This window comes from Andrographis paniculata, unplaced genomic scaffold (genome assembly GCF_009805555.1).
Source record: "Andrographis paniculata isolate CXL003 unplaced genomic scaffold, ASM980555v1 Contig65END, whole genome shotgun sequence".
Lineage (NCBI taxonomy): Eukaryota > Viridiplantae > Streptophyta > Magnoliopsida > Lamiales > Acanthaceae > Andrographis > Andrographis paniculata.
In genome coordinates, this window is record NW_026137601.1 from 1,496,635 (window position 1) to 1,524,609 (window position 27,975).

The 27,975-nt window shown below is 35.0% G+C and overlaps 6 protein-coding genes across 9 annotated transcripts; 3 read left to right on the forward strand and 3 right to left on the reverse strand.

Moving 5' to 3' along the window:
* The first annotated feature begins 178 nt into the window (after positions 1-178).
* Positions 179-2,214, forward strand: LOC127262623 (malate dehydrogenase, glyoxysomal). 2 transcript variants are annotated; one of them, XM_051291397.1, is made up of 9 exons: positions 179-353; positions 437-658; positions 740-1,054; positions 1,163-1,252; positions 1,334-1,417; positions 1,494-1,529; positions 1,611-1,700; positions 1,796-1,890; positions 1,982-2,214. In XM_051291397.1, the coding sequence occupies exons 1-9, from the start codon at positions 303-305 to the stop codon at positions 2,052-2,054; spliced, it is 1,056 nt and encodes a 351-aa protein (XP_051147354.1). In that variant the 5' UTR covers positions 179-302; the 3' UTR covers positions 2,055-2,214. The 2 variants fall into 2 exon arrangements, with proteins under 2 accessions (XP_051147354.1, XP_051147355.1); XM_051291398.1 differs by having other exon boundaries at positions 180-353; positions 440-658.
* A 155-nt stretch (positions 2,215-2,369) lies between these two features.
* LOC127262356 (uncharacterized) lies at positions 2,370-4,100 on the reverse strand. Its single transcript, XM_051291006.1, has 4 exons — positions 3,981-4,100; positions 3,540-3,884; positions 2,996-3,297; positions 2,370-2,911 (listed from the first exon to the last, which is right to left on the reverse strand). Exons 1-4 carry the CDS (start codon positions 4,098-4,100, stop codon positions 2,497-2,499), a joined length of 1,182 nt encoding a protein of 393 aa, XP_051146963.1. The 3' UTR covers positions 2,370-2,496.
* Positions 4,101-4,629: 529 nt separating this feature from the next.
* LOC127262295 (L-galactose dehydrogenase) lies at positions 4,630-9,140 on the forward strand. 2 transcript variants are annotated; one of them, XM_051290924.1, is made up of 6 exons: positions 4,630-4,855; positions 5,208-5,436; positions 6,175-6,474; positions 6,564-6,692; positions 6,793-6,925; positions 8,992-9,140. In XM_051290924.1, the coding sequence occupies exons 1-5, from the start codon at positions 4,665-4,667 to the stop codon at positions 6,922-6,924; spliced, it is 981 nt and encodes a 326-aa protein (XP_051146881.1). In that variant the 5' UTR covers positions 4,630-4,664; the 3' UTR covers position 6,925; positions 8,992-9,140. The 2 variants fall into 2 exon arrangements, with proteins under 2 accessions (XP_051146881.1, XP_051146880.1); XM_051290923.1 differs by lacking the exon at positions 8,992-9,140 and having other exon boundaries at positions 6,793-7,215.
* On the reverse strand, positions 8,404-15,235 carry LOC127262294 (probable protein S-acyltransferase 23). Its single transcript, XM_051290922.1, has 13 exons — positions 14,870-15,235; positions 14,633-14,773; positions 13,376-13,488; positions 12,716-12,795; positions 11,694-11,857; positions 10,855-10,993; positions 10,685-10,784; positions 10,259-10,310; positions 10,066-10,143; positions 9,838-9,936; positions 9,578-9,656; positions 9,050-9,198; positions 8,404-8,774 (listed from the first exon to the last, which is right to left on the reverse strand). The coding sequence occupies exons 1-13, from the start codon at positions 15,110-15,112 to the stop codon at positions 8,586-8,588; spliced, it is 1,626 nt and encodes a 541-aa protein (XP_051146879.1). The 5' UTR covers positions 15,113-15,235; the 3' UTR covers positions 8,404-8,585.
* Positions 15,236-18,745: 3,510 nt separating this feature from the next.
* LOC127262240 (soluble inorganic pyrophosphatase 6, chloroplastic) lies at positions 18,746-21,503 on the forward strand. Its single transcript, XM_051290833.1, has 6 exons — positions 18,746-19,046; positions 19,568-19,728; positions 19,814-19,914; positions 20,037-20,218; positions 20,828-20,926; positions 21,223-21,503. The coding sequence occupies exons 1-6, from the start codon at positions 18,801-18,803 to the stop codon at positions 21,313-21,315; spliced, it is 882 nt and encodes a 293-aa protein (XP_051146790.1). The 5' UTR covers positions 18,746-18,800; the 3' UTR covers positions 21,316-21,503.
* Positions 20,827-27,820, reverse strand: LOC127262239 (probable sphingolipid transporter spinster homolog 2). Of its 2 annotated transcripts, XR_007841092.1 has the most exons (17): positions 27,346-27,820; positions 26,723-26,854; positions 26,481-26,582; positions 25,661-25,765; positions 25,468-25,543; positions 24,992-25,066; positions 24,735-24,834; positions 24,599-24,658; positions 24,207-24,261; positions 24,055-24,131; positions 23,838-23,914; positions 23,548-23,661; positions 22,794-22,913; positions 22,451-22,579; positions 22,134-22,212; positions 21,907-22,053; positions 20,827-20,974 (listed from the first exon to the last, which is right to left on the reverse strand). XR_007841092.1 is itself a non-coding variant. In XM_051290832.1 (16 exons), exons 1-16 carry the CDS (start codon positions 27,489-27,491, stop codon positions 21,959-21,961), a joined length of 1,542 nt encoding a protein of 513 aa, XP_051146789.1. In that variant the 5' UTR covers positions 27,492-27,819; the 3' UTR covers positions 21,734-21,958. The 2 variants fall into 2 exon arrangements, 1 of the variants encoding a protein (XP_051146789.1); XM_051290832.1 differs by lacking the exon at positions 20,827-20,974 and having other exon boundaries at positions 21,734-22,053; positions 27,346-27,819.
* Positions 27,821-27,975: the final 155 nt, after the last annotated feature.

Sequence of the window (27,975 nt, forward strand, 5' to 3'; positions counted from 1 at the left end):
AATAGGGTTTGGGCGGTGACAATATAGTATATGCATTTTGTTTCCTTTACAGAATATAAAATGATTAATCAAGACAAACCAACCAAAGATAAGAATTTTGAGAGCCACAGAATTCGGATGGATCTCACCAAAAATAAAAATAAAAATACCTCAACAATTTCCAATTCCACAAAAATCAAATCCTTTTGCAACTCCACACTCTTTTTAGAACAACTTATCCCATTTCATTTATTTTATGTCGATTGCAGAAACTTCTCAACTGAATACTTAACTCCATTACCATTATTACTACTATTCCATCCATGGAAGCTCAACAGAGGATTGCAAGAATTTCAGCTCATCTCTATCCTCAGGTATATGCAATAAACATGATGCATTTAATTCACGTAATAAATTGTACTTCATTACCTTGTCATGGAGATTTCTTGTGGTGCAGCAGATGGGAGAGTATCAGACATGTCTGAGCCGGGACAATTGCCGCGCGAAAGGAGGTGCGCCGGGGTTCAAAGTGGCGATCCTCGGAGCCGCCGGAGGGATAGGACAACCACTAGCAATGCTGATGAAGATGAATCCTCTGGTCTCAGTTCTGCATCTCTACGATGTCGTCAACACTCCCGGCGTCACTGCAGATATAGGTCATATGGACACAGGAGCAGTTGTAAGTATGCATGGATAAAAACAGAATCTTTGCTTGGTGTTTTATGGAGAAATTGTCCTGACTTGGCATTTGCATGGTCAGGTGAGGGGGTTCTTAGGACAGCAGCAGCTCGAGGGTGCGCTGACGGGGATGGATCTTGTAATAATACCTGCCGGAGTTCCAAGGAAGCCGGGGATGACCAGAGATGACCTCTTCAACATCAATGCTGGGATTGTGAGGACCCTGTGCGAAGGGGTCGCCAAGTGCTGTCCTAATGCGCTTGTTAACCTGATCAGCAACCCCGTGAATTCGACTGTCCCTATTGCTGCTGAGGTCTTCAAGAAAGCCGGGACTTATGACCCTAAAAAGCTCTTGGGAGTCACCATGCTGGATGTTGTGAGAGCCAATACATTTGTGGTAGGTGCTGTAACATTAGCTAATCCTGTTTTTTGTTAATAAGCTCATTAAAAAACTTGGATTGTCATTTATGTATGCGTGTGTATGTATATATATGTGTATGTATAGGCTGAAGTTTTGGGATTGGATCCGAGAGAAGTTGATGTACCTGTGGTTGGAGGACATGCTGGGGTGACAATTTTGCCACTTCTCTCACAGGTTTATGAAAAGATTGAATTTTGGCATCTACTTGTGGTGTTGCTGTATAGATTGTTAGCTCAAGATTATCTGTGTATGCAGGTGAAGCCTCCTTGCTCGTTTACGCCGGAAGAAGTCGAGTATCTAACAAAGCGGATTCAGGATGGAGGAACAGAAGTTGTCCAGGTAGATTAGATGTTGCATTAAACTAAACAAGTGATGAACTTTGAAGGGAGTGTCTTAACTGGTGAAAACATTGTAGGCGAAAGCCGGAGCAGGTTCTGCGACGCTGTCAATGGTAAGATAATTGATCCCTAAACCTTGCAATGTTTAAGAAGACAAGATAAGCATATGACATACAAGTGAAAATTGTATATAGGCATATGCAGCAGTGAAATTTGCAGATGCTTGCCTGCGCGGCTTGAGAGGAGACGCCGGCGTCATTGAGTGTTCCTTTGTTTCTTCCCAAGTATCTACTAAACATCCATATGTACATAGTAAATATTTGCTCCATGGAAGGCAGAAATGTGACATATATGTATGTGTATAATAAATCACTTGCAGGTTACAGAACTCCCTTATTTTGCAACAAAGGTCCGGCTTGGCCGTGGAGGAGCAGAGGAGGTGTTCCAGCTGGGGCCTTTGAATGAGTATGAGAGGTATAAATATTGCAAATATGAACTTAACTTACAGAGCATTCTGGTTACTTTCACCGGATCAGTTTAGTGACTGCTTGAGGCTTGTCGGCAGGGCCGGACTGGAGAAGGCAAAGAAAGAGCTGCAAGAAAGCATTCAGAAGGGAATCTCCTTCATCAAGAAATAGAAACTACATCATCAAGAACAATCCTTTACATGCTGTCTGATCTCTCTAGCTGCTGTATGCAGAGATTATGTGAAACTAGTTACCTGTCATGTGTATAATTTATAGTATATGACTGAAATATATATACAGGTTATAAAGTGGCAGCAAGATTGATAGCCAATGAGTATTCTATACCAGTCAGCTATCTAGCATTGCATATATTCATTGCCAAGCAAATATCATATGCACCCTTTGCTCCAAGAAAAATTTATGAGGACACAACAGAATGTACTATTTAAAACTACACAAACATATGGTTTATAACATTAAATGCCCATTAAAGTCTGAGAAAAACTGTAAATATGGGAAGCTAAAGCCAATAAGGAATAAAGCAAAAGAGAAGGAAGGGATAGCTGTACAGGAGGTTGATTCATGGCAGGTTAAATGTTGGCCTACTAGAGTTTCACAGCGTAAAGGAGGTTGCAGTCTCCTTAAACTTGCGTTGTAACAGGTATTCCGAGTCAATTTCATCCAGGACCTCATTTTTCACAAATGGATCTTTATACTTCACAGGATCAACCTCTCCAACAGCTAAGGGTACAAGCATGTCTCCGTCGACTGTAGTGAAAATCTCAAAGTATCTTCTGATGTATTCTGGCTTTGTTCTCCACTCATGAATTTTCCACTCGGGATCCCATACTCTAACCTTTCTCCTGATCCCAAAGTTCATCTTTACCATGGTGTGAGCAGAGACGTCCGCCTTTAGAAGCTTGAAAGAGCCGAACTCGTTTGCTTTGGAACCAAGAACAGAGAAAAGCAACTTCTCAAAAGCAAGCAAGGTAGAGTTTGAACCAGTGATAGAAACGGCAGGCCAGAATGTGCCAAACAAATCACTGTGATTCAATGGCCTCTTAAGATCAACACCTGATACAGATTCGATATCCACGGGCCTCTTGTTTGATTTAGAGGATAATTCAACCAGACCAGGGGCAAGCTGCTTAACCTCAACATTACCTGTGGATGCAAGGGATGATGGACTGACTATGCTTAGGGAAAGAAGAGGACCTCCATGTGAGCTGCAATTTTCTTGAAGATGCTTTCCAAGATATAAAATGCTCGAAGCGAAGCCACTATGCTTTGGGGTCATTGGGAGTGGTAACTCAACTGGATGGCGCAGACTAACTGATAACGCATCTTTAATGGTGACAACGACACCATTATCTGCTAAGATCACTTTCTTCAGCTCACCGGCATCAACATCATCCTACAGCAACAAAACACATAAACATATAAGCAAAGATACTTGAAAATTTTCGATTGCCAGAATTATGAACATGTAATAGAATAAAATCCTTTGAATCGTTACATAATCTACATAATAACGTGAAGCATCCATCATATTACATGAATATGTTGATCACAAACATATATCAAAATTAAAGAGGATACAACTATATACCTATGCAACATATGGATACTAAAGAACAGAAGTAATATGTCACTTACAGGAAAAGATATCTTCATATCCTTGGCATCCTGAATCCATAGCTCTGTCGGTCCGGCCAATTGAAATTGCGCGAGCACAGCCATCTCACTATCATCACCAAGTCTCTGAATCGTCTGATATCCTGAAGATTCAGTTTTCTCCATTCGGAAAATAGGCAAATCCACGTACTTCCAACTAAATGCATCCTTCAACACCTTCAGTGGAAAAACTAATCCATCATCAATCTGTACATGGAATTCGTACGTCACTGTTTCCCCCACCACAGCATCCCTCACATCGAATCCAAATACCTCCAAATCATCGCTTTTCAACCCTAAGCTCTTCACGACATTAACCTTCAGTTCCTGCAACGAGTATAAAGATTAAAAAACTCCAAATAAACGTTAATCACGCAAACCATAATATTAATAATAAGAAGAAACTGAAACCCAAGAAGTTACCGAAACAGCTTTAGGATATGCAGGAACATCAAACTCCTGTGTTTGTGCAGAAATCAAAACTCCAATGAAAACGAAACTAAACGCGGCGCCCAGAGCATTCGATCTCATCCTCGAATCCATACAATGATTAAGCAGAGAATCTACGACTCGGAGTTGAGTTGAGTTATCGAAAGCAACACAGAAAATCTGATCGTCGTTTTACATGCAGAGTATGGCGGTCGAACAAATCCACATACATATATATACAGCCAGATATATATATACACGCGAATATGAATCTGGTAACGGGATGCTGACGTGGAGGCGATTGGCCAATAAGAATCAAGGAAAGATACGGCGGGAATACTTCATGGTGCCACGTAGGACCGCATATTTCGGGCCGATATTTCAAACGGTTTATGGGCTGGGCTTTAACTGAGCTGAAATAATCATCGATTATGATTTTCGTAGGACCCTTAAATTAAATGTTCCATGTGACATGAACCGTTAGAAGTTCGGTTTCGGCTCCGGCTCCGGCTCCGCTTAACCACGGTCCGGTTTAAAACCGGAACCGCCTCCGGTTCGAAAACGACGAACTACCGGTCTGGACCGGCGGTTCAAAACCAAATGTGCAAGCCTACCAAAGGCTCTGCCTATCTGTCTATATGATTCTTCGTTCAGGAAAATCGCGTCTGCATATCATCAATGGCAGCAGCGTCTACGACGGCGACGCCGCTAGAGCTCCGGCCGTTGGGTAATACGGGGCTGAAGCTCAGTTGTGTGGGCTTTGGTGCCTCTCCTCTCGGTAATGTATTCAAAGTCATCTCAGAATCCGACGCCATCGCCACCGTCCGCCGAGCTTTCACCCTCGGAATCAACTTCTTCGACACCTCTCCGTAAATCATTCTCCTCCTGATTGAATTTTTCCATAAAAAACAAAATTCCGAGCTATCGTTATGCTTCGACGTAGTGGTGTGCCTTAATCGGTCGAATTCATTTCATCCTCGGATATTTTCGTGCTTCTTTCGATTGATTTTAAACGGTTATTATTACGCAGCTGCTTTGCTCATTTCTGATTGTTTCTGCATGAGTATGCATTCATTTACGTTGATCTCAATTCGTGCAGTGGAGTTCATCAAATTGTGTGCCACTAATAGTTTAGGGTTCTGATTGTTTTAAAATTAACGACATTTGCCAGTGGCATTTGAAGTGAATCAGAACGTAATTTGATTTTGTATGGAGTTTTAGGTATTATGGAGGAACATTATCAGAGAAGGTGCTGGGAAAAGCACTGAAGGCTTTGGAAGTGCCTAGAACTGAGTACATTGTATCTACAAAGTGTGGAAGGTACAAAGAGGGTTTTGATTTTAGTGCTGAGAGGGTGACAAGGAGCATTGATGAGAGCCTGGAAAGATTGCAGCTTGATTATGTAGATATCCTGCATTGTCACGATATTGAATTCGGCTCCCTCGACCAGGTTCCAATTTATGCTTAAATTGCCTGCTTCTTTATCTGAAAGGTCCCTACATAATAGTATGAACTTGTTGCTGATGATTCTCTCTCTCTGTGTGTTAGAGGAATACTAAATAGCTATACAATGTGTGTGTGTATATATATATATATAATATATATGTTTTGATGATTTTAATTTGAATGTGGTAATGATCAAAATTTGAATTGTGGACATTTATGCTTAAGTTGCCGGCTTCTTTATCTGAAAGGTAACTAGCAAATAGTATGAACTTGTTGCAGATGATTCTGAATGTGTGTGTTAGAGGAATAATGAATAGTTATAGATTGTATGTATATATATATATATGTGCATATTGATGTTATATTGATTCGAATTTGAAAGGAGTAGTGATTAAATTTTGAAATTTAGACATGCAAATTATAAGGGTTCCTAAATCACTCCAAAAATGCATCCAAACACCTATATCTAAGTCCAGTCTGATACTACTGTATTCTTCCAAAAGCGTCGACACTAAACTTCCGTTCAGACTGATAGTTTTGGAGTTTTGAAACATTTGAAAATAGTAAAAAGTTAATATTTGATATGATGTTTGTTATAGAAAAAAATGTATTTAATGGGAAGGCTTTTGAAAAAATTAATAAATAGTACTATAAAAGTTTCTGTTTAAACAGATCGTCAGCATTTCATAGTTTTGATCGATAACTTAACATTGTAGATACAAGATTTGTTTTCCCCTTTCAGATTGTGAATGAAACAATCCCAGCTCTTATCAAACTAAAGAAAGCCGGAAAAACAAGATTCATCGGTATTACAGGGCTTCCATTGGGAATATTCAGTTATGTCCTCGACAGAGTGCCACCAGGAACAGTCGACGTAATTTTATCATATTGCCACTACAGCATCAACGACACGACCTTGGAGGATATACTGCCTTACTTGAAGACCAAAGGTGTTGGTATAATCAGCGCATCTCCTTTAGCAATGGGTCTCCTCACTGAATCTGGCCCCCCCGAGTGGCACCCAGCTCCCTCCGAACTCAAGGTTACTTTCCAATGTTACACAGAAATTCAACACTTACTTTTATAGCAATTTTTATTGCATCGTGGGCTAATCTTGCTCGAATCGTATAGGTTGCCTGCAAAGCTGCAGCTGCTTATTGCAAAGATAAAGGGAAGAGCCTCCCAAAGCTGGCGATGCAGTACAGCTTATCGAACAAAAGTATTTCGACTGTTCTTGTTGGGATGAACTCTGTTGATCAGGTTTTCCACCGATCTCCCATGTTCTTGATTATGCCAACTACAGCTGTTTTTATAAAGTTCGTAAATTCGCGCTAACCCGATTTACGAGCACCGTGTTTAGGTTGATGAAAATGTCGAGGCTGCGACAGAGCTGGCGACGAGCGGGATGGATGAGAAAACGGTGGCGGAGATCCAAGGCATTTTGGAGCCCGTGAAGAATGTGAGTTGGGCGAGCGGCGTGCAGCAGAGTTGAGGTATGTTCGGAGTTTTTAGTTGAAACCTTTCGGTTGGCCCTTGTGCATATATTTCTTATCTATTTCTCAATTATGTTTGCTGTGGTTTCATCTTTTTGCTGTGATTCTCCTGATCTCATTTCAATGAGTATGATACATTTTTAGTTCAATTCAAAAGGGGCATTAGTTGCATGTTTTTGTGTTGTTTGTGGCTGTGTGTTTATAGTCTTTTGATCATTTTTCAAGTTTGTATTGTTTTTTTCCATGCATAATGTGGAATTAGACAAAATAAATTAATGAATAATTTTTTATATTTTCTTCCTCTAGAATAATTTACCTATAGTTAAATCTATTAACAAAAGTTTACTATGTACTTGACTTGGATTTTATATAAAGACTGGTAATTAAAACTAGATACTACAAGGATGGATTTATATAGATAATTATAATTAGATACTACAAGGATGGATTTATACAGATTTTGTTGGACTTTCACCGGCAAGTAGAAGATTTGATTTATTGAAAGATTTTTTTTTTTTTTTTTTTAACGCTAGTATTTTTTATATCAGATAAGAAGAATATATAAATATTAAATTTATAATTCGTTTTGGATAAACATCTTAATTTTTTATAAAATCAATTGTTATATATTTATTGACATCAAATTATTCAATAATAATAATTAAATAATATAAAGTTTATAATTTTTTATTGGATTCTTTTAGTGTTTTAATTTATTTGTTTAGAACAAAAGAATTAGTTAGTACTACTTAAGCAATTGTGTGTAAAATATTTATTTTTTATTATTTTTTAGATATTCTGAGTAAAAAAATACAGATTTTTTATCCAAAAATATGTATTAAAATGATAAAAATGGAGAAAGTCAACATATTCTTCGAATTTGTTTGGCTTTAATTTAAAATTACAATAATAATTTAAATTTAAATTTAAAATAATATTTTAATAACATATTATAAAATAAAACAAACTATTTTAATTAAAAATTATCCAAATTAACAATAATTTTTTTTATTTAGAATAAAAACAAAACACACCAATTATTTGTATCTTGTAAGTCCGTCTATATATATATATAAATAATTATAATAAAAACAAGGAACCCAATTGGGTGGGGCAAATTTCTTGCACCTACACCCATCCCGACCACCAACGACACGGGTCTAGATTGGATTGAGTCTGTTTATCTGGATCAATTTTTTTCAAATTTTAATATTTGGACTAAGTGTTTCTTTTTTCTTTCAAAACATCCTATCAAACTGTTATTTTAATATTAAATCCAAACTAAATTTTCTCAAACTCAACAAAAAGAAACGCGTCCAAATTAACATTTCTACCCACTAAATCTATTCATGCTCTGCAAGTATAAAATGGACAGTACATGTCTTTATATTCATGCTCTGTGTATATATATATACACTGTCGTTTTGAATTGATTATACACAATAAAAGAGCACAGACAATATTCACATAAGACATCGTGTCACAAACATGGAAGTACTTCTTCACTAACATCGATTATATTGTCTTGTACACACATCATGATATATTTGCACCCTTCTATAAAGAACAAGTTATTTAGCATATATGATCAATAGAATAAAAATAAATTATGTAACAAGATTTTCCATAAAAGGGTGTAAATATATATATGATAAATACACTACCTGGAAACCTGCTGCAGAGGAGGCCAAGCAATCTCGTTGTCGTCGTTGTGTCCGTGTATAAGGAAATCAGAGCAGTTCTTCCAGCAGCCATGGTTATACGGGTTTCGAAACCTCCCATCCGGGCCATGAAGATAACTGTAACGTGCTCTGTTTGCCACTTCATTTGTGGTGATATTTTTAGCAATCTACGAAAAATAAAAATAATTAAAAGTAAAACCATTTACATATTGACAGTAACAGAAGAATGAATGGTCCTGTTGAATAGTAAGCAAATAAAACATTAGGCAAGTTACAGATATGGTCTTCCCTATGAGCAAAAGCTAAATTGCATGTATAGCTAGCATTCGTTGATGGTGGTTTTGAAAATTTGATCCAATGATTAATTCATATTTAATTCTGCAGGAATCAAAGAAAGAATAAAAGAAGACAGACGTAGAAAAGGGGGTGGGAAATACTATACCTGCATTGTTTGTACTGATAATAATGTTCCTGCAGCAATCAAGATAGCCGTATCCATAATCAGGAAGGCAACGATGCCGGGATAGTTGAAGAACACATAGTGAGCCCATGTTTCTCCAGCTGGCCAGACGGGAACAGATGTCCAAATCCCTGTTGCAAACACCACTTATGATTTCATCCATAGTTTCCAAAATCAGTTGTGAATGTTTGGGACTTGATTTGATTTATTCCAGTAAAAGTGAAAAAAACAAACAAGGATATAAGGATAGTTTCAATGTTGTAATGCTTAATACTCAAGCTAAATTTTATGTAAAAACTCATCATGTAGAGATCGATCACCCGCAAGAAACATAATCAGATCATCAAGTTATTTCAATGCAGAAAATGAAAATTGGAACAAATGAAAGACTTTCGGGCAGTTAATAGAATTACTAAAATTGTTGTGCACACACTGGAGCTTTAAAAGAAAAATTAAAATTAAACTCGAGCATAACTAAGAATTAATAAAAGTGAATGTGATTGGACGTACTATGTAGAGCGACTAGCAGCCCAACTAATGCTGTTAAAGTCCCCAGGCAAAGGAAAATAACAAAATCCCGCTTATTCCTCTGCAAAATTAGAGATGAACACAGCACTGAGTGATAGGAAAGGAAATATTAAACTTCGCAAAATAAAAATCCACGGAAAAAATGAGTATTTCAATCCCAAGCATAGTGCCTAGCAAGTTATGGGAACTATAAAATATTATTAATTTCAACAAAATTCAAACATGTAACTAAGAGAATATACCTTCCCCACACAATTTGAGATCCACGGGCAGTGGTGATCAAACTGGTCTACACAGCGTTGACATGTAGCACAGTGCTTTGAGCGAATAGGTCTTACAATCTAATAGGAGATGCAACACATATGGAAGAAAAAGATTAGACCGATGAAACAACAATGCACAATAGGTATTATTTCCACAGTTATACTTCTGTTTTAATACAGTGATGCAAAAAGCAGAGACGAACAAACCTTGCAAGTAGGGCAAAGTTGAGACCAGTTTCCACTCCAAATAGAATTGCTATTCAAATCAATGCCCAATAAAGGGTCCTGCATGATGATTGATGATATAAGTAATAACTATCAAATAGGAAAAAGCTACATGAGCAGGAAATTCAATGGTAAAAATCAAGCTGCAACTAGATACGAAAAAGGAAATTAATACCTCTGCATCAAGATGCATACCCGCCCGAGTTTCTATATAACCTGGATCTTTGCTGCAGTAAAGCAAGAGAGAAAAGCATGACCAAATGATGGCAAAGAACATTTTTAATGGAACAATACAAGGCTACATCCTGAACAAAGAAGAAGGAAATAATTAAAATTGCTTCTCACAAGACAATCTTTTTTTTTTGATATTACATTAGCATTTACTTCAGTTTTAAAAATATAAATATTGCATTATGTGAAATTGAATTTCCTTCAAAATAGTCCACAATGCCATTTTAATTTAAGTATTATAAGCAAGAATATATCACTATCATTGCTCCAAATATTATAAGTATACACCAAACTGCTCCTAGAAATCTATGTTCATCTGTATTTAAAGAGACTTAGTTGTGTAATGTTGATTTGTTACAGTGGAATCTACCTACTGCAGCGGACAAACATGATCAAGGCACAGACTGCCAGAGAAACACCCGTCCATCCCCAAAGTCCAACAGTAGCAGTAACCTTTGTTAGATCAGGAGCTAAAACAAGAAAGAATAACACTTAGCTGTGTAGATTGAGGACAAACTAAAATGCAAAAGCATAACTTACCAAATAGGACACAGTTAATGAAGAGGATGACATTAATAACCACTAACGAAAAAAGAACGGGGGCATAACCAGCCTTCCCACCACATCCAGAGCATATCCTGTCCTTCCAGTGCTTGCTCTGCGAACGCAATGCACTTGACTGCATAGAATAAGATGATTATTGTCAAAAGGCCTTGTAATGAGAGATACCAAAAATACTCCAGAAAGCTAAGGAAGCAACAACTAATATGATCATCGGAGGACATATAAAAGGGAATCACTGCAACTAATCACAATACAATCTTCCTTTGTAAGTAATGAGCATCCAGAATAAATTCGATCAACATCATAATGATCAAATTGAAGTTCTTCAGTATGATCCAATTTGTCCCATCATATTATATCATCCATTACTTCTCCGCATGGAAATTTAAACTGCATTCCAAAGAGCCATTGATCCAAGTTGGAGTTGTGTGACCAATGTACTACTAGTTTGAACCAAATAAAAGCAGAAGAAATAGAATATTGATTAGTCGCACACGAAAGCTTGAAATCCGCATCTATCAATCAGCTTCAAGCTCATATTCACATCCAGCTCAGTCTCATCATTATCAGGACCACCTTAGCAATTAATTCAAACACCTCTCTTGAAATCGAAACATCCTTTTAAACCCTATGATCCTCCAGCACATTTAGAAACAGAGTAGTTATATTATGACAATTACATTAAGTGTGCCGTATTACTAGTTAAAAACAAAATGGAAGACCTTAGAGCATGGATAGACAATAGTATTATATTTGTGCCAACCAAGACACATTATGTAATTGAATCAAGAATAATTACCAATAAAGTCACATACAAGGAAAAGAGCGATATGCCGATGACCTTTATCAGAAGCTAGTTCCACTGGAGTATATCCTGCTTTATCTTTCACTGTTAATTCCGCCTTTGATCCTGAATGTGCAAGCACCATGCATGCCTCCACATTTCCTCTCAGCGCAGCCCAATGCAATGGTGTACAGCCTAGACAAAAAGATAAATCACATGAATGCACTTGAAATTAGATAATCCAATATTCAAATTAGCATAAATACAACAACCTAATCACTTACGGCTTCATAAGCACACTCCATGTAACAACAATGATCACAATTAAATATACCTCTCTGGTCAAGGGAAAACTAGAAGGGCGCATCATTTATGACTAAACTATCAAAAAACTCATGGAAACTGAGTTGGTAAAGTTGAGACACTAGAAATATTGTAGAGGCAGAAAAATTTTAAGGCATTATTTGTATGTACTAAATTCCATTAAGCCTGTTTGGTAATGAAAAATTAGTTGAACTTCTTCCGAATGGAATGTGTCATATAAAGCCCACAAAATAAGTGATTTGTAAATGACTTAGTGTTTGTTTACTTGTGTTTTCTTGTACCTGATTTTTAATATTAAATCTCACAAATTTACTCCAAAAGCATCACATACAAATACAATTGAAAAATCCTTGTGCAGAAAATTCATGAACAAAAGCTGATAGAAACCAACCTCAACAAGGTAAGCTGATAAAGAGGGAAATAATTAATGAAATCATTGACAAGAAAACTGATTTCAAGTTACCCTTTGAAATTTAGGTATGTATCTTGCTAAAATGTAATAAATATCTATGTTTTAACAAAAATCTTCCACCTCTAGGGAAGGTAATGTTGAATAAAGTAAATATATATGCACACTTGGTCTTACTTCGGGTCATAGAATAGAAAAAAGAAACATGCACCTAGAGTAACGTCCAATTACATTGGTCTTACTTCGGGTAATAGAATAGAAAAAAAGAAACACTAAAATTAAAAAATAAAAATACAAAAGAAAATAGAAGAAAAAGATACCTTCCTTATCTTGTTTTCCCTGGGAAGCATCTCTAAACAAAAGCAATCTTATAGTGTCAGCAAACCCCTTATAGGCAGCCCTACTCAGAAAAGAGAGAAAAGTCATGCCCTCTACTTGGGATTGCATAGATTAATGCATTCATGTACAAAAAAACATTAGTGAAACTAGATATCTGCCAAAGGAATAAATTTTGAAGAGTTAACTTCTTTCATGATGGATCACTAAATGTTGGAAACTAGAATAAGAGATTACAATTGAGCTCAATAGGGTAACACTTCTCCGTAGAGCTGATTACAATGATAAACAGGAAACAAATCAAACCATAATATAATTAACTAGAATCACAACTCTGTATACAAAATAAACTACTGCTTCGTGAATACCAAATTGTAACTTTATATAAAATATACATATTTTGCAACAGTTGAGGAAGTTTCAAAATTCAAAAGCACAGACATCGAAGCTCATCTTACTAAGAACTACAAGAATAATGACAGACAGGAGTAAACTGAATACAGGCAAGAACATCACATTAGATTGCCAGAAGGTTCAAACCGAACTATTCAAATATGCAATTTTATCAGAAAGAAAATAATTCACAAAGACGCAAACATTTATATATTCAAGACAAATAGGAAGCTAATACAATGCATACATACCAGTGTAAAGGGGTCCTTCCATCATTATCAGGTACATCAAAATCAGCATTATACTTAGCTACAATGTAATTCAGGAATGTTGTTTGTCCATATTGTGCAGCAACATGGACTGCCTGCAGTCAAATAAAGCAACGAGTTCAATATAGTTTTGCAGTCACAAAAAATAATACCCGTCTTGCTTCAGTGAATCCACATGAAGAATCATAGAGACAATTATATCATAAACCATTTATCAAATAAACTATATAGGTAAGTAGGATACTCTTCAAGACAGAATTTGATCCCATTAAATTCTTTCATCATAATACCCTGACTTTCTACAGACAACATACAATGATAAATACCTATTATAGCACTATTATTGCACATCTAAATCTACAATGCTTGTGTCAGATACAATTTTTTACCGTGTAGAAAAATATGTACAAATACTATACTTAGATAACTCAACCCTCAAGACATCTTATTATAATGCATATATAACTCAACACTTCCTCTCCTTCCTATTCCCTCATATTGTTTTCTATGCATTCTTTCTAATCAATAAAATTACTTTACTCTCCAAAACAATATATATAGCTCAATACTTGTAACTACCATAGGATTTTCTGATAAAATGACGCCCTTTCCATATCCATTCCATGGAAACGTACCTCTTTCCTTTTTATTGTTATAAAATTCCATTAATGCCAACCTCCTGGATTTGGATTTGAAAGAGAAATTTTAATTATAAATAATGACATAGCACGTTGATTTTTCCTGGTTATCAGAGTCTTACCAGATGCATTAAGCCAGTACAGTATCGTAAGGACTGCCATTTTCTCGTTTTCTTTAAACATGGTTTGTCCAAGTGTTCAAGTTTTTATCAAACATTCCAATTAAACTACACCAATGAGCATACAAATACATTCCCTACAAATAATGCATGTAAATTATTCCATAGATGCATGTATCACATTAATTATTTGATTGGCTGTGCCAGTACTCAGCTGAGAGAGCAAGTGCCAATGCTATAAATCACACGTATGGAATATGGAAGCGAACACGCAAAGTTTATTGACATTTCAGATGGATAACAGCATGGGATCAGATTTTGCCAATTCATTTATAATTTTCTACATTAAGTAAGTGGGACCAATCTGCAGGAAGAACCAACCATCAGTTCTCATTTAAGTAAGAACATGAACACAAGAATGGTATTGAAAAGAATCCTTGGCTAAAACTTAAATTCCCAGCATAATAAATGTCCTTAATTACCCTGTATCCATTAACATCAGCAGCCTCAACGCGTGCCCCATTCTGCAGCAACACATCCGCGGCTGCAATTGACCCTCGAACTGCAGTCCAATGCAATGCCATCTGCCCAGAATTATCTCTTGCATTCACGTCTCCACCATGCTTCCAGGATGAAAATTCAAGCATGAATAACCAAGTCATAATCAAAATTCTACTGATTCTGGCACGAAACAACTATTTAACATCTAAATAATTTACTTCAATTATGTACTGAACAATGTCGGCAAAATTATTAAGGGCAGCCCACTGTAGAGCGTAATATCCGCCGCCATCCGTTTTGGTGAGGGAATCTCTGTCGTGTTCGACAAACTTCCTGAGCTTCTCGAAGTCCCCGTAGGCCGACGCCGAGTAAACGTCGACGATGCGAACTTCGTTGACGCCTCCATTTGGGGGCTTCTGCTCGCTCGAATCCGACACGATTTCGATTTCCGACGAAGCCATTCGTGGCTGATTGAAAAATAATTGAATCCAAATTCCGCGAAACAATCTTTTTTGAGGGTTTAGGGTTTTGCTCCAAGGCTCAATTTGGGAACATTTGTGGAGCCTGTGAGCAGAATACCTCAGAGAGGAAGGGGGGGCGCGCTACGACGAGGGCTTTTTCGTCATTTCGTATATAGAGAAATTAATGAACTCCCTGGACCTCAGAACCCAGATACATCCACACCATTGACAGTTTGACATCTACACAGTTCATCCATCTGGCGTGGAGCTTCCAGGATCTTCTCATTTCTAATAATTGATCACGTCAGCTTCCAACCAATATTCGGCTTAAGTTACGAATATATATGTTCGACGTTTGGTGTAACGCGCATGATACAATTTTAAATTGAAATTAAAAAAAATAAAAAAAAATAATATTATAACAGATATTTTTTTAAAGATTTGAAATTTTTAAATTTTGAAAAAATATATATATTTTACTTGATATTTTGTAAAAAAAATAATATGTTACTAAATATTTATTTGGAGAAGATATTTAAAATATTTTGCAATATTTATTTGCATGTACACTTGCATTATTAAATACTCCATCCGTCCAGGAAATATGGGACTATTAATGTATATACGATAATTTTAGGTAAAGTATAATTAGTAAATAATTAAGAAGTGTATTAGTAAAAATAATTATTATTTAGTAAAAATAATTATAAATTAAGATGAGTAAATAGTTTAATTAAAATTAAAAAAATTATAAATTTTAAATTTTAAAATGCGATTAAAGTGCATAATTATATTTCCAAAAAAAATAGAAAGAACGAAGGGAATATTTATTTACAATTACCATCGACTTTGAATGTAATAAATATTTTGTGTTTACCTATAGAAATTTTCATTAATATTATGGGTTTGTGTTTACTCCCCAATTATGTCCTCTTATAGATTCAAAATCGAAACTTTCTACAGCCGATAATTTTTGCAATTTTGTAGTGAGTCTGACACCTTTGATTTTTTTATTTTTTTTAATAAACACAATTTATGAATACTTTTGCATTGCCATGCATTTTAATAAAATATATACAATATATATGTCATTCTATAAGAATATTATTTATATAATATAATCAAATAAATAGAATATAAATATTTTTTTATAATTAACACAAATTCATACTCAGCTTATACTAATTTTAATCCATAAACTTAATTTAATATACATTTTATATCATTATTATTCTATCTATCAAATCAATACACATAAAAAAATCTCAAATTCAAACAAAATTTACTGATACAAAGGAACGACAATTTTCCAAAACTATAAAAAAAAAATCAAATTCAAACCAAACTCAAACCAACTCTTCCTAAACTAATACCAATGAAACACACTCATGGTTTCGGAGGCCGCTGGCATCGTTGACCGTTAATTTTTGTCTTTTGTTGTTTCGTCTTTTACTGAACTTCCTAATCCTAATTATTTTTTGGATAGTGAAATTTTGTTATCCAACATGTTTGAATCGTATGGCCTTTCAAGGGGTGGGTGGTGCCAGATCCGGAGGAATTCACCTTCTTATCTCAAGTTTCCGGAACTTCTTTTGACGATGACTGAAATTTCTATTAATTGTGGTTTGCGATTATGTTGTCATGTTTTCATTATGTTCTTAAGGATTTATTATTCGCTTGCATTGTCTCTACTGTAATTCTTGGAGGTATTTATTTTATATATTTTTTAATATGTTTATAATTCCGTCAATTTAAACAATTTTGGCCAAAATTTTGGTGAAGGATTTGGTTGAAATGATGTAAAACTCTTTGTTTGATGAATAGATTGTTTTGTGTTTTTTGTAACCTGTAATTGGAGGTTTGCTATACCAACATCGCAACCACACGTTCAATTAACATAATCATAAATCTCTTTATTCGGTGAAAATTTTATCTAAAAATACAGATCGATCGTCATGAAAAATCATAGTAGAATGACGAAACTTTTGTAGTAATTTACATAAATTCTACTTTTATATTACTCGAAAATAAAATTACAATATAAAAATAATACAGAATTTTCATCTATATGATACAAATGCTTAATGTTTACTGTCTAGACATATTCAAGAACATAAGGTATTTTGTTGTAGTTAAAAACTATACTATAAACAAAAATAACACCAACTTTTACTAGAATTGCTTTAGTGTTGTTTCATGTTGGAAGATTTTATTTTTTATTTTTTATTTTTTATTTTTTTAAGTTTAAAAAGAAAAAAAAAAAATTTAATCATAAATTAATTTCTTAAATATCCCGTGAAATGAAAATTGGTGTGTCACGCTGGGCGGATGCATTTAGAGGAGACTGTCCCACCCCACCCACTCCTATTTTATTTGGGTCCAATTAAGTTTAGTTATAAACCCCCTTTTCATTCCAATATACTAATAGTTTTGTTTTCGTAATAATCGTATCACCGTAAAATTACATTTATTTTTTCATTTTTATTATACAATTGTTATTATTTTTTACACTAATACACTCACAATAAAAAAAAATCTTTTATCCGTACCTTTTACAAATTAGTAATATAATATCAATAATTCTTAAATTCCGTATTTATCACAACTAAGACTATATTTATGGAATTGAGAGAGCATATGTCCTGGGGTTGAGTTGGAGTCTCATTGAACCTGATCTATTTCTATTTCAATTTTTTTTTTTTAATTTAATATCTTACTAATTTTGACAAAGTTAAAATATTAATATTTAATTAATATATTATATTAACACATTTATAATAAATGATACTATAATTCTTACATATTATTCACATTTTTTTCTTTAAACTTTTTGTAAATTTTTTTACTTTTTTTTAATCATATTTTTACGAAAATTATTAATTTTTTAAAATTTCATTTCGACCCCAAATATGCTAAATCATAGGATCTAGAGAATAAAATATAAAATATTTTGTTGGATCTTGATTTAAAATTAAATATTTTATATTAAATTTAAATAATATTTTTATTGCTACTCAATAGTTTAAATAGTACTAACATTTTTCTTTAAAATATGAAATAAAAGTGCATCAAATCCAAATTAATGTTCAACCTGCAATTCATAATTTCAAAATATTATTTCATTTATAAAATATATTATTTCATTTAAAAAATATTATATTAAATATTGTTTTAAAAAAATCAAATTCAAATAAAAACTAAATGTACCCAAAACATAAAACGGAGCAAAACGCTTATGAATCTAACCGTATTTACAATCACATGCAAACTCAACTATGTTATACTGATGACCCCTTTTTTTGTTCAGTACCTCTTAGACGCAGGATTCACTCCAAATTTCTATCATATAAAATTTTATTTTGTATAAAATACAAAATAATATGTATATTGTATACATTTTTATTAATTTATAATGCTAACAATATTTAAAATATCAATAACACTATTTATATAAAAATATAAAATAATACTAATCTACACTACAAAATACCGCATCCTTAAGCAAAATGGTATATGGGGATGGAGAGAGTATAATTTATAGTAACGGAAATTATATATTTATTATTAAAAAGGGTAAATAAATTAAATAAACGAAATAAAATAATATAAAATTTTATAAATCAAAAGGTACGCACAAGCAGCGCTCGCTATTTGTTGTGAGGTTCACGTTTCACATCAGTGCTCAGAAATGGCGGCCACTCGAGTGATAGCATCGGCGAGCAATGTCTTCTCCGGCGGCCTACTCTCCGGGACTTCGTTGAGGGGAAAACCTCGGAGCCTCGGGCTTTGCTTCAAAAGCGGTAGATTGGCTTCGCCGAGAAAGCGGCTGTTCACTTGTGCTGCAATTTACAATCCCCAATTTCAGGTTAAGGAGGAAGGCCAGCCGGAAACTCTTGACTACCGTGTTTTCTTTCTCGATAACAGTGGGAAAAAGGTAGGAAGAAAGTTTGGAATCATTTCGCTTTTGTTTTTATTATGTTTCGGTGATTTTGTTCACCTTCAATCAGAAGCTGCATTACTGCAATGTTTTGGTCAATATCAGTGTATTGTGTAGGTTTCCCTTCAAAATAATGATTCGCTAGTCCGCCTTGCAATAATTCTGAAATTCCAATTGATTTAATACAATATCTATGGTGGTGCTTGGTTGGAACTTGAAAGACAGAGAGAGTGTGAATTTTGTGAAAATAAGTGAAGAATTGATCTAAAATCAGAGTATCGGCGAGAGAGAACTAGATCCTATCTTCTATAGCAATTAGATTGCAGTATGAAATTTCCGAACTAGGAAAAAACTGGACGTGTCCAAAGACAGTGATGAAGAAGATGAACTTAGGTTAATGGTATAATTTCTCTAAATATGCTGTTATCCGTGATGTAAATGGCTGAGCATTATATTCTTGATAATATATATTGAAGCAGATTCACCAGGTGATGTGAATGACTGTATGTTTTGAGCAGGTTTCCCCTTGGCACGACATTCCCCTGCATTCGGGCGATGGCGTGTTCAACTTTGTTGTTGAGATACCCAAAGAATCAAGTGCAAAGATGGAGGTTGCTACAGATGAGGTGTATACTCCAATTAAGCAAGACACGAAGAAGGGAAAACTTAGATACTACCCGTAAGCTCGTCGCCTTCTAATTTCTTAATATTAATCCTAAAACATTTGTTTATTTTCGACAATCCATCTTTTTGTTGCCATTTAGATACAACATTAACTGGAACTATGGATTGCTTCCTCAAACATGGGAAGACCCTACGGCAGCAAATGCTGAGGTTGAGGGGGCATTTGGAGACAATGATCCGGGTGCTATTCCCTTTGCAACATCATTCATTTTCTGTTTTATTTTTATTTTTATTTATTTTTTCTTATAAGGACCGTGCGTAAAATGGGAATAGCTTAACATCTTTTGGAATGTTTATTTGTAGTTGATGTTGTCGAGATCGGTGATAACCAAGCTAAAATTGGGCAAGTGTTGAGGGTGAAACCCCTGGCTGCTTTGGCGATGATTGATGAGGGGGAACTTGACTGGAAAATTGTTGCTATTTCATTGGATGATCCAAGAGCTTCTCTTGTTAATGATGTTGAAGATGTTGAAAAACATTTTCCGGTATGTAATATCATATTTTCAACTCTTCCATTTACCATTGGATTAGTCAATAGTTATCTGCTATTCAATCACATTCTGTTGCTCAGATTAGGAAAATGCATTTGAGATTTGATCAAAATCTGAAAACTTAAAAAGTGCATCACACATACTATTCAGCTGAGGATGGTTTTCATTAAATGGTTGTGTATATCTTAGGATTATGTTTGCTGTTCTCATTATCTGGACAAGAATAATTCTCCATTTAATTTGTTGGTCATTGGAATACTGCTGTGCATCATCTGCTGGAACCCTAGGCCTCGACCATTATCTGTTTTTTCTGCTGTTTATGATGATGTCTTACGAGCCCGTACACTTAAATCCGAATATCATATCTCAATGACAAAATTTACAGTTTCGAGCGCCACAAAAATTCTAATGAGATTTTTGTTGTTAGAGGAAGTGCCCAATCTTCTATCATTGATTGATTTTGCCTTTCTATTATTAGCACACACAAAATTTTGAAAGAAAAATTGTGTAGCGCTAGTTGATGTGCGCGTTTATTACTACCTTATGCGTTTACGCAGCTGTATTTTGAAACAAATCACTGAACCCATTGATGCATTTTTACAGGGGACTCTTACTGCAATTAGGAATTGGTTTAGAGACTACAAAATTCCTGATGGGAAACCTGCTAACAGGTTCGGTCTTGGAAACCAACCGGCGAACAAGGTATTATCATGACTTTGGTACTGCCATTGCATCCATATCTCATGATACCTGTGACATTCAATAATTTTCTGTTAGATTTTTATTCTGAAAATATGTTATTAATTGTTTTGGAAGTAAAAATACAGGAAGATATACCATTATCATGCTTACAGGGTGTAACAATAATAAGCAAAATTTGTCACCTTCTTTGTAAAATTCCCATTATTGTTCAATGTGTTTTGTCTTCTGATTAAGGTTATGAACACAATTCTAACTTCATATCAATTTTCAATGTGGTTTATTTTTTTATGATACAGGATTATGCTCTCAAGGTTATCACCGAAACAAATGAATCCTGGGCAAAGCTTGTGAAAAGATCTACTCCTGCCGGCGAACTTTCCCTTGTGTGACTTATTGTCATTGCACGAGCTGCCCACCGCCTGTAAGAACACCTCTGCTGGCAACTATTGTTACGTGGTTTAATCAAGATTTGATTTAAACTACTCATCTTTGGATAATCTCATCGTGAGAAAGTACTTTGTGCAATGTGAGCTGCTGCCTTTAATCAAGTAATTCTTGAAAGTTACTGTGCTAGAAATTCTTATCCTGTGTAGGATAAATTTGCACAAGAAGAATAAGCATACAATAAAATGACAGGTTTAGAATTTAATATGCAACAATCTGAGCTCATTGCAATACTTTTCACCTCGAACTTTCTGTACATGAATTAGCTTCGGACCAAAAACAAAAGCCCCATTCTTAAAGCAATGCCATATTTATTGACATTCACAGGCAGGCCATTGATATATGTAATCTGAACATGGAAAAGATCCACAGAAAGCTAAATCAAACTATACCAACATACTCAATGCAGTGGAGACAATTTATCTCCCAACAAAACTGGCAAAGACAAAGCAAGTGCTAAAAACATCAACCAGCCAACTAATGCTCAAAGTTAAAGTTTGTTTCGGAAAGATCGTAAGCACAAGATGGATTCTTACGATTTGTATGTACAAGTCGATGGAAGGTCCAAGAACTTTGTCTAATGGATCATCATGTCGTTTCTGTGGTCTTCTCTAAAGGAGTTGTTGGATTTGCAACTATAGACTCGTCTTCGTCGGATCTATCTACACTGTTAAAGAAAATCCCTGCACGAAAGTATAGTGTGTTTACATGTTAAGAGGTCATATGCCAACAAGATTTTAAACACAAAACCCGACTACATTACCTATAAACCAGATTGCAGCAGCGATGAACAGAATAGATGTTAAAATAAGAGCAGTGGCCCTCCAATTATGGATGTGATCCTGCATAATGAGCAGACGAACAAAGCTTTTATCAAAAACGAAGACTAAGAACTTATTGAATCAACTAAGTTTGTAGTAGTCAGTCCATCGTTTCAGCTGTGAAGTTTCCAATAAATTACACAAATTTTCTTAGTCTTTCTTGAAGTATAGTATAGTTTCCACGTATATTTTATGTTTCGTAAAAGCCTACAATCTCCAGGAGACATAAACTATTAACTACGTAGCTAAAAGAACATACCTGGAGAAGCCCAACGAGGGGAGAAGACGGCACATCCCCGAATACGTGGATGCATACAGTTGACATTGCCATCGACAATGGTCTGAGACTAGGCTTAACACAATGAAGGCACACGAAATTTACAGGGGCCTGCAAATTATTGCAAAAGGTAGTATTAACGCAGACAAATTCCTTTAACTTTTTAGGAAGATTACTAAGTAATGTTCCATATTCGACATGATCCAGTGATAGACTTGCTCGCCAATACTTTCCCTTTGCCAAAATTTCATCATGTGTCCTTTTTACAAAGCCGTGAACTCCATATTCGAAAGTGTGATGTCAAAGACAATGATAAAGATGGTACCTGAGTTGCAAATACCAGCAGCTCTCCTATGGCAAACAAGGCCAAAAAGCCATATAGGCCCTTAAGGCAAAAGGCACCAAAGCAGAACACTGCCCCAACCAATGTCGTAAAGGATAGAAGCTACATGAAATGCGTGTGTGTGTACATATACATATATATATATATGAATTAGCATATCAAATTAACAATAGAATGTATTTAAATAGCACGTTAAGTTTGGAAAAAAAAATTAATATCTCCACGTGTTATTCCACAAGAACAAGAAGTTTTACCTTGCTGGAAAAGAGTGTTTGATAAAACTAACTCGAAAATACATAACCCACAAACCCGTCTATTACCTGGCGAAAATTTATTTCCTATTTTCTCTCATATTCTGATTTGTAGAAATTTGGAAAAAAAAAGGAGGTACACAACACATGAATATACTAAGGGTGTGTTTGTTTGGGGGATTGGATTAGATTTCCACTGTTCATCCAATTTTTTCCCTACAAAAACATCAAATCAAACACATATTTTTTATTTTTTATATTATACTAAAAATCAATTTTATATTCAAAACATCACATCAACACCTATTTATATCACATCATACAACTATTCAAATTCAAAATTTTTACTATTCAAATTCCAACTCAAAATCCAAACCCCCAAACAAACACACCCTAAGTAAATGATGGGGTGTATAGGATATTCGATCATACTATTCAATCATTATATTATTGTGAAAAATGAAAAAGGTTCGGAGTAGTCTCACCTTAAAAGCATTCGAGATTGTTGAGGAGACACTATCAAGAACAAAACCACCTATTAGAGAGCCTAATATTCCACAGACTGCTGTAACACCTCCAAACATATAATCTGCATTTTTCTGGGGAGACAATGTCGATGTTAACATTAAAAGAGGTATTTAGATCTTTTAAGGGTCAAAATAATTTTGTTTAGATGTAAATAGTAGACTATAGTTTAACTTTTGAGGAAAGGAGTAAAAAGAAAATATATAATCATCTTCTACACTGCCGTTTCTAAGGGACAAAGAGTTCTTACCATATGGTATATATTGTAGCCTGCTTTAGGGCCCCAATAAGAATAAGCACCTATGACGAAATTGTAGGCAATGTATCCTGCAACAAATATTCACACCAAAAAACACAAAAACAAGAGGATTAATTGTTGGCTCTCGAAACAATGCATGGTCAAAACAATACATCAAGATAGTATTTATGAAAGAAATCTGCTGTGTATAAAATGAAAATTTACTTACCAAGAACATTCACCACGAAAACCTTCTCACGCAATAGAGATTTCAAATCTCTCCAAAATACTCTCAATGGATTCGACCTGAAATTTGCAAAATTCATTCATACTGCTCGAATTTTCATTTGAACTAAAAAATAAGATAGAAGAATTCCTCACCTTGAAGGTTTGGAATTTTCACTTGTGGCCACTTGCCTTTGGGAAATATCACCACCTTCGAGAAATGGTATATGTATACATTCATATAACAAATTGCAAAATTTATGAAAACAATGACAGTTTATTCTAGAACACTAAATTCAGAAGCCAGATACACTTAGGAATGATAATCAGATGGTAGAGGACAGGAACAAGAACAAGATATAAGTGGAAAAAAAGGTATAAGTCAAAAGGCGAAAGTCATAAATTCTTGGATCCGACGTGTTATATATATACTTCCAATTAGAAACAGTATTCGGTGATGATCAAGTGGATTTGCTGAAATCAGATAAATCCAATTAGAAACAGCAACAATTGCTCTGCAAGTAGTTTAGATCAATGAGAGGTACTACCTTGATCTGCAGAGCCATCAGGTCCTACTGTCAATGGTTTTTTCAATCCAGCATTGAACCCTGAATAAAAGTAATACGTTACACAATGTTCAGTGGACAAAATAACATTGAAAGCAGAAGTTAGTCGAAATCGTACCTTTCAAATCCAATGGTTTCATTACAAAGCCTAGAATAACAAAAGGAAGCATAATAAGTGCTTCTACCCTGAACGCCCAACGCCAACCATAGTGAGCCATCTATAAGTACGAATGGTGTCAAAATTCGCTAAAGATACAAACACATGAAGCTAAATGAGAGAATTCTGAGCATTCACTGCTGAAGAAAACAAGAAATACTCATGCCAAATAAGTATTTATTATATATTACGCTGCAACATATTAAACGTAGACTTACCATTCCACCATAAACATACCCCACAGCAACGCCAGTTGGTATGCACATGTAAAAGGCTCCCAGCCACATTGTTCGCTGTTGCAGGGAAGAATGCGTTAAATATGAAATTCAAGTGCAGAATGAAACATAATGGCACAAAAAATTTGAGATGAATTCAATAGAATGGGAACAGAGATGTAGTGTTGCTTAAAACTAATTCCCAGAAGATGACAGTCCTTAAAATGAAGGCATAAACATACTCCCTCTTACAATTTATTCATTAACACAAGTTAGCTCATGATGCTCCTGTTATGGCAGAAATTGTTCATGGTGCTTACATACTGTCAATTCCAGATTAGAACAAAATACCCTCGAATGTATCTAATAGCAAGAGGAAAGTTTGAGAAGATATCGTAAACTACAGAGGTGCTAAACTGCTCATTATTTTAATCCAAAATCCTACACATAAAAGCTTTTTGTATGTACAAACAGAACACCTGAGCAGTCGGGGCATTGTCATCAATGAATGGAGCAGCAAGACTTATGAATGAAGCCTCACCAACACCAACAAACCTATAGAACAGAAACATGCATAAAAATAAGTAAATATATATATATATATATGTACGTTTATTATAAACAGGAAACTGAAGCTCCATAAAAAATGTTGATTCTTTTAATTATACTTACATGCGAGCAATCGCAATGGACCAAAAGTTAAATGAAAAACCACAAATAGCTACTGCAACTGTCCATACTGCCAAACCAACTCCAATTAGCCTAAATGGATTGAAACTGCAGAGTTTATGCGAACATGATAATCAGATGATTTGTTAGTTGAAGGCACAAGCTTTCAAATCTCAAATACAAAAAAACATTAGAAAATTTCATGGATGTCAGGATAACTAGAATCCGGAAATTATCACTATTAGAACTTCACTTAACCATCCGGTCATTGTCTTCATCCATAGGCCCAAGTACCATGGTTGATCAAAACTTCAGTTCTTACTGAACTACTCACTTTTAAATTCCGATAAGTAACTTAATCAGGCACAATTCAAAGCATGTGCTCCAATAATGCCATATAAAACGGGAGCAAGGAGTTATGTTTAACCCCTATATTACTAGAAAATTGAAACTCGATACTCTATTTAGCAAACCTTCAGAAATCCCTCATACTTATTTCATCACTATTCAAATGCAATAATCATCAACCAATCATTTCCGAAAAGTTTGCCTACTTTTTTTAAAACCATCAATGTAATGTACCCATTGGATTTAGTTCCATGAATCATCAAATATTTTATCAAGTGTTATTTAGGACAAATGAGCTGAATCCATCATTTGCATATTTCTAAAAGAACACATTTCTCCTGAATCCACTCATCCATTACTTGAGGCATCGATAGACTATGCTATTAAGTTACAATCTCCAGTTCTTTGGGACCCCAAATATTATTCATACAGAAACAAAGACAATTGTCTGTCACAAGATTCAATAATCAATTACCTCTTAGCTGCAGATGCAAATATAGGAGAGGCCACAAGAAGTCCAACCATAAAAGCAGAAGATACAACACCATCCTCAAAATTAGTCAGATTAAAATTGCCTCTGCAAGAGATAAAATTAGAGCACATTCAAAACTAAATACACAACATATCCGAGCAAGAGCGAAACACTTTTGACAATATCGGGGTTTTCATATGAGTAGCTAAAATCCATCCATCACAGCTAGCAATAGTAAAACTTACTGAATTCCGCTTCCGGGCGAGCATGTACCATTTTTTGAGCATACCCTAGGGCTCCCATTTACACCATTGCTTGCTATAGCTCCTCTGTCGAGGTAATTTATTAGGTTGATGATGCAGAAAATGATAAGCAACCTGCCAATAAAAAAGAAAACAAAATTAACATCTGGAACTTGATGATCAAAATATATATGAAGCAAAGAAAATTTAAAATACAGACAAACAACTAACTGTTCCTTCAAATCTTCAAACCAACTGAATAAGAAAGAGACTGCAGTCAAACCTGAAATCTGGAGTTTTTTTTTTTTTTTTTTTTTTTTTTTTTTTTTTTTCTGAATAAATTTTGTTTGTTTGAAAAAGAAAAGGAAGAGAAAATCTATACATGAGAGTGTAGAAATCTATTGTCCATTTATAAAAATCAAAATTCGAATCACACATCCTAAAAAACGAAAAAAAAATCCAAACACACCACTCTCGTTATGTGCACTCCATCCACAATCAAAACCTACCACAGATTTCTTCAAACGTACAAAATTTTCATTGCCAATGGAACCGAAAGTCAAGATCACACACACGAGCACAAAAAAAAACACACGAACAAAATAAAAAAAACAAAGATTCCTCACCTTTTTGGAGTAAACCAAGTCCGATTGTTGGTGACCGGCGTCGGAGGTTTAGCCATGCTTTTCTCCTTCCAAGGCTCCTCCTCCTCGTCCGCACCATTACGACAATCACCAGATTGATTCAAATTCGGTCCCTTCTCGACCGCCATGAATGAGAAAGTGAAGTATATGCAGCACTAAAAATAGCGCGAATTTACAGCTTTTGACGAGTGGCGACCCTACAAAACGGAACCCTACCCTGCTTTTGGGGTTTTCCTTTCCCACTGGAGTCTGGAGTGCCTTTGCCTTCTTTTTCTTCTCTGCTTTCACCCACCCTCCCTTCCTCCGTAGCCTGCTTATACAGTTATACTCTCCCAAATTGGTAAATTCAGAATTGGTGAGAGTCGTTGCGATCTGTTTGCATGAAAAAATGTACTTCTATTATCCAATCATTATTATAGATTCCATTTGTTCATTCTCCATTATTTGCGAAAAATCCGTCCGTACACATGGAGTATGATTTCTTTCCCATCAACTTTATTTAAAAAAACAAGAACCACATTTATTTAGTTTTAAAAAATGGAATTAGTATTTCATTCACCTTATTGGGCTTCTAGGCCCATCTGATCCAGCCATTTCCATTTCATTCTCCTT

Coding starts and splice junctions, on each gene's coding strand:
- LOC127262623 (XM_051291397.1), top strand. CDS start 303: ATGGAAGCTCAACAGAGGATTGCAAGAATTTCAGCTCATCTCTATCCT. Junction 354..436: donor CAGCTCATCTCTATCCTCAG/GTATATGCAATA, acceptor CTTGTGGTGCAG/CAGATGGGAGAGTATCAGAC. Junction 1,055..1,162: donor TGAGAGCCAATACATTTGTG/GTAGGTGCTGTA, acceptor GTGTATGTATAG/GCTGAAGTTTTGGGATTGGA.
- LOC127262356 (XM_051291006.1), bottom strand. CDS start 4,100: ATGGATTCGAGGATGAGATCGAATGCTCTGGGCGCCGCGTTTAGTTTC. Junction 3,885..3,980: donor CATATCCTAAAGCTGTTTCG/GTAACTTCTTGG, acceptor TACTCGTTGCAG/GAACTGAAGGTTAATGTCGT. Junction 3,298..3,539: donor ATATGAAGATATCTTTTCCT/GTAAGTGACATA, acceptor TTGTTGCTGTAG/GATGATGTTGATGCCGGTGA.
- LOC127262295 (XM_051290924.1), top strand. CDS start 4,665: ATGGCAGCAGCGTCTACGACGGCGACGCCGCTAGAGCTCCGGCCGTTG. Junction 4,856..5,207: donor AACTTCTTCGACACCTCTCC/GTAAATCATTCT, acceptor ATGGAGTTTTAG/GTATTATGGAGGAACATTAT. Junction 6,475..6,563: donor CAGCTCCCTCCGAACTCAAG/GTTACTTTCCAA, acceptor CGAATCGTATAG/GTTGCCTGCAAAGCTGCAGC.
- LOC127262294 (XM_051290922.1), bottom strand. CDS start 15,112: ATGGCTTCGTCGGAAATCGAAATCGTGTCGGATTCGAGCGAGCAGAAG. Junction 13,489..14,632: donor CTGATGTTAATGGATACAGG/GTAATTAAGGAC, acceptor ATTTGACTGCAG/GCAGTCCATGTTGCTGCACA. Junction 10,994..11,693: donor GGCATATCGCTCTTTTCCTT/GTATGTGACTTT, acceptor TATTCTATGCAG/TCAAGTGCATTGCGTTCGCA.
- LOC127262240 (XM_051290833.1), top strand. CDS start 18,801: ATGGCGGCCACTCGAGTGATAGCATCGGCGAGCAATGTCTTCTCCGGC. Junction 20,219..20,827: donor ATGTTGAAAAACATTTTCCG/GTATGTAATATC, acceptor GCATTTTTACAG/GGGACTCTTACTGCAATTAG. Junction 20,927..21,222: donor GAAACCAACCGGCGAACAAG/GTATTATCATGA, acceptor TTTATGATACAG/GATTATGCTCTCAAGGTTAT.
- LOC127262239 (XM_051290832.1), bottom strand. CDS start 27,491: ATGGCGGTCGAGAAGGGACCGAATTTGAATCAATCTGGTGATTGTCGT. Junction 26,855..27,345: donor ACTTGGTTTACTCCAAAAAG/GTGAGGAATCTT, acceptor TTTTATTGGCAG/GTTGCTTATCATTTTCTGCA. Junction 24,659..24,734: donor GAAACCATTGGATTTGAAAG/GTACGATTTCGA, acceptor ACTTTTATTCAG/GGTTCAATGCTGGATTGAAA.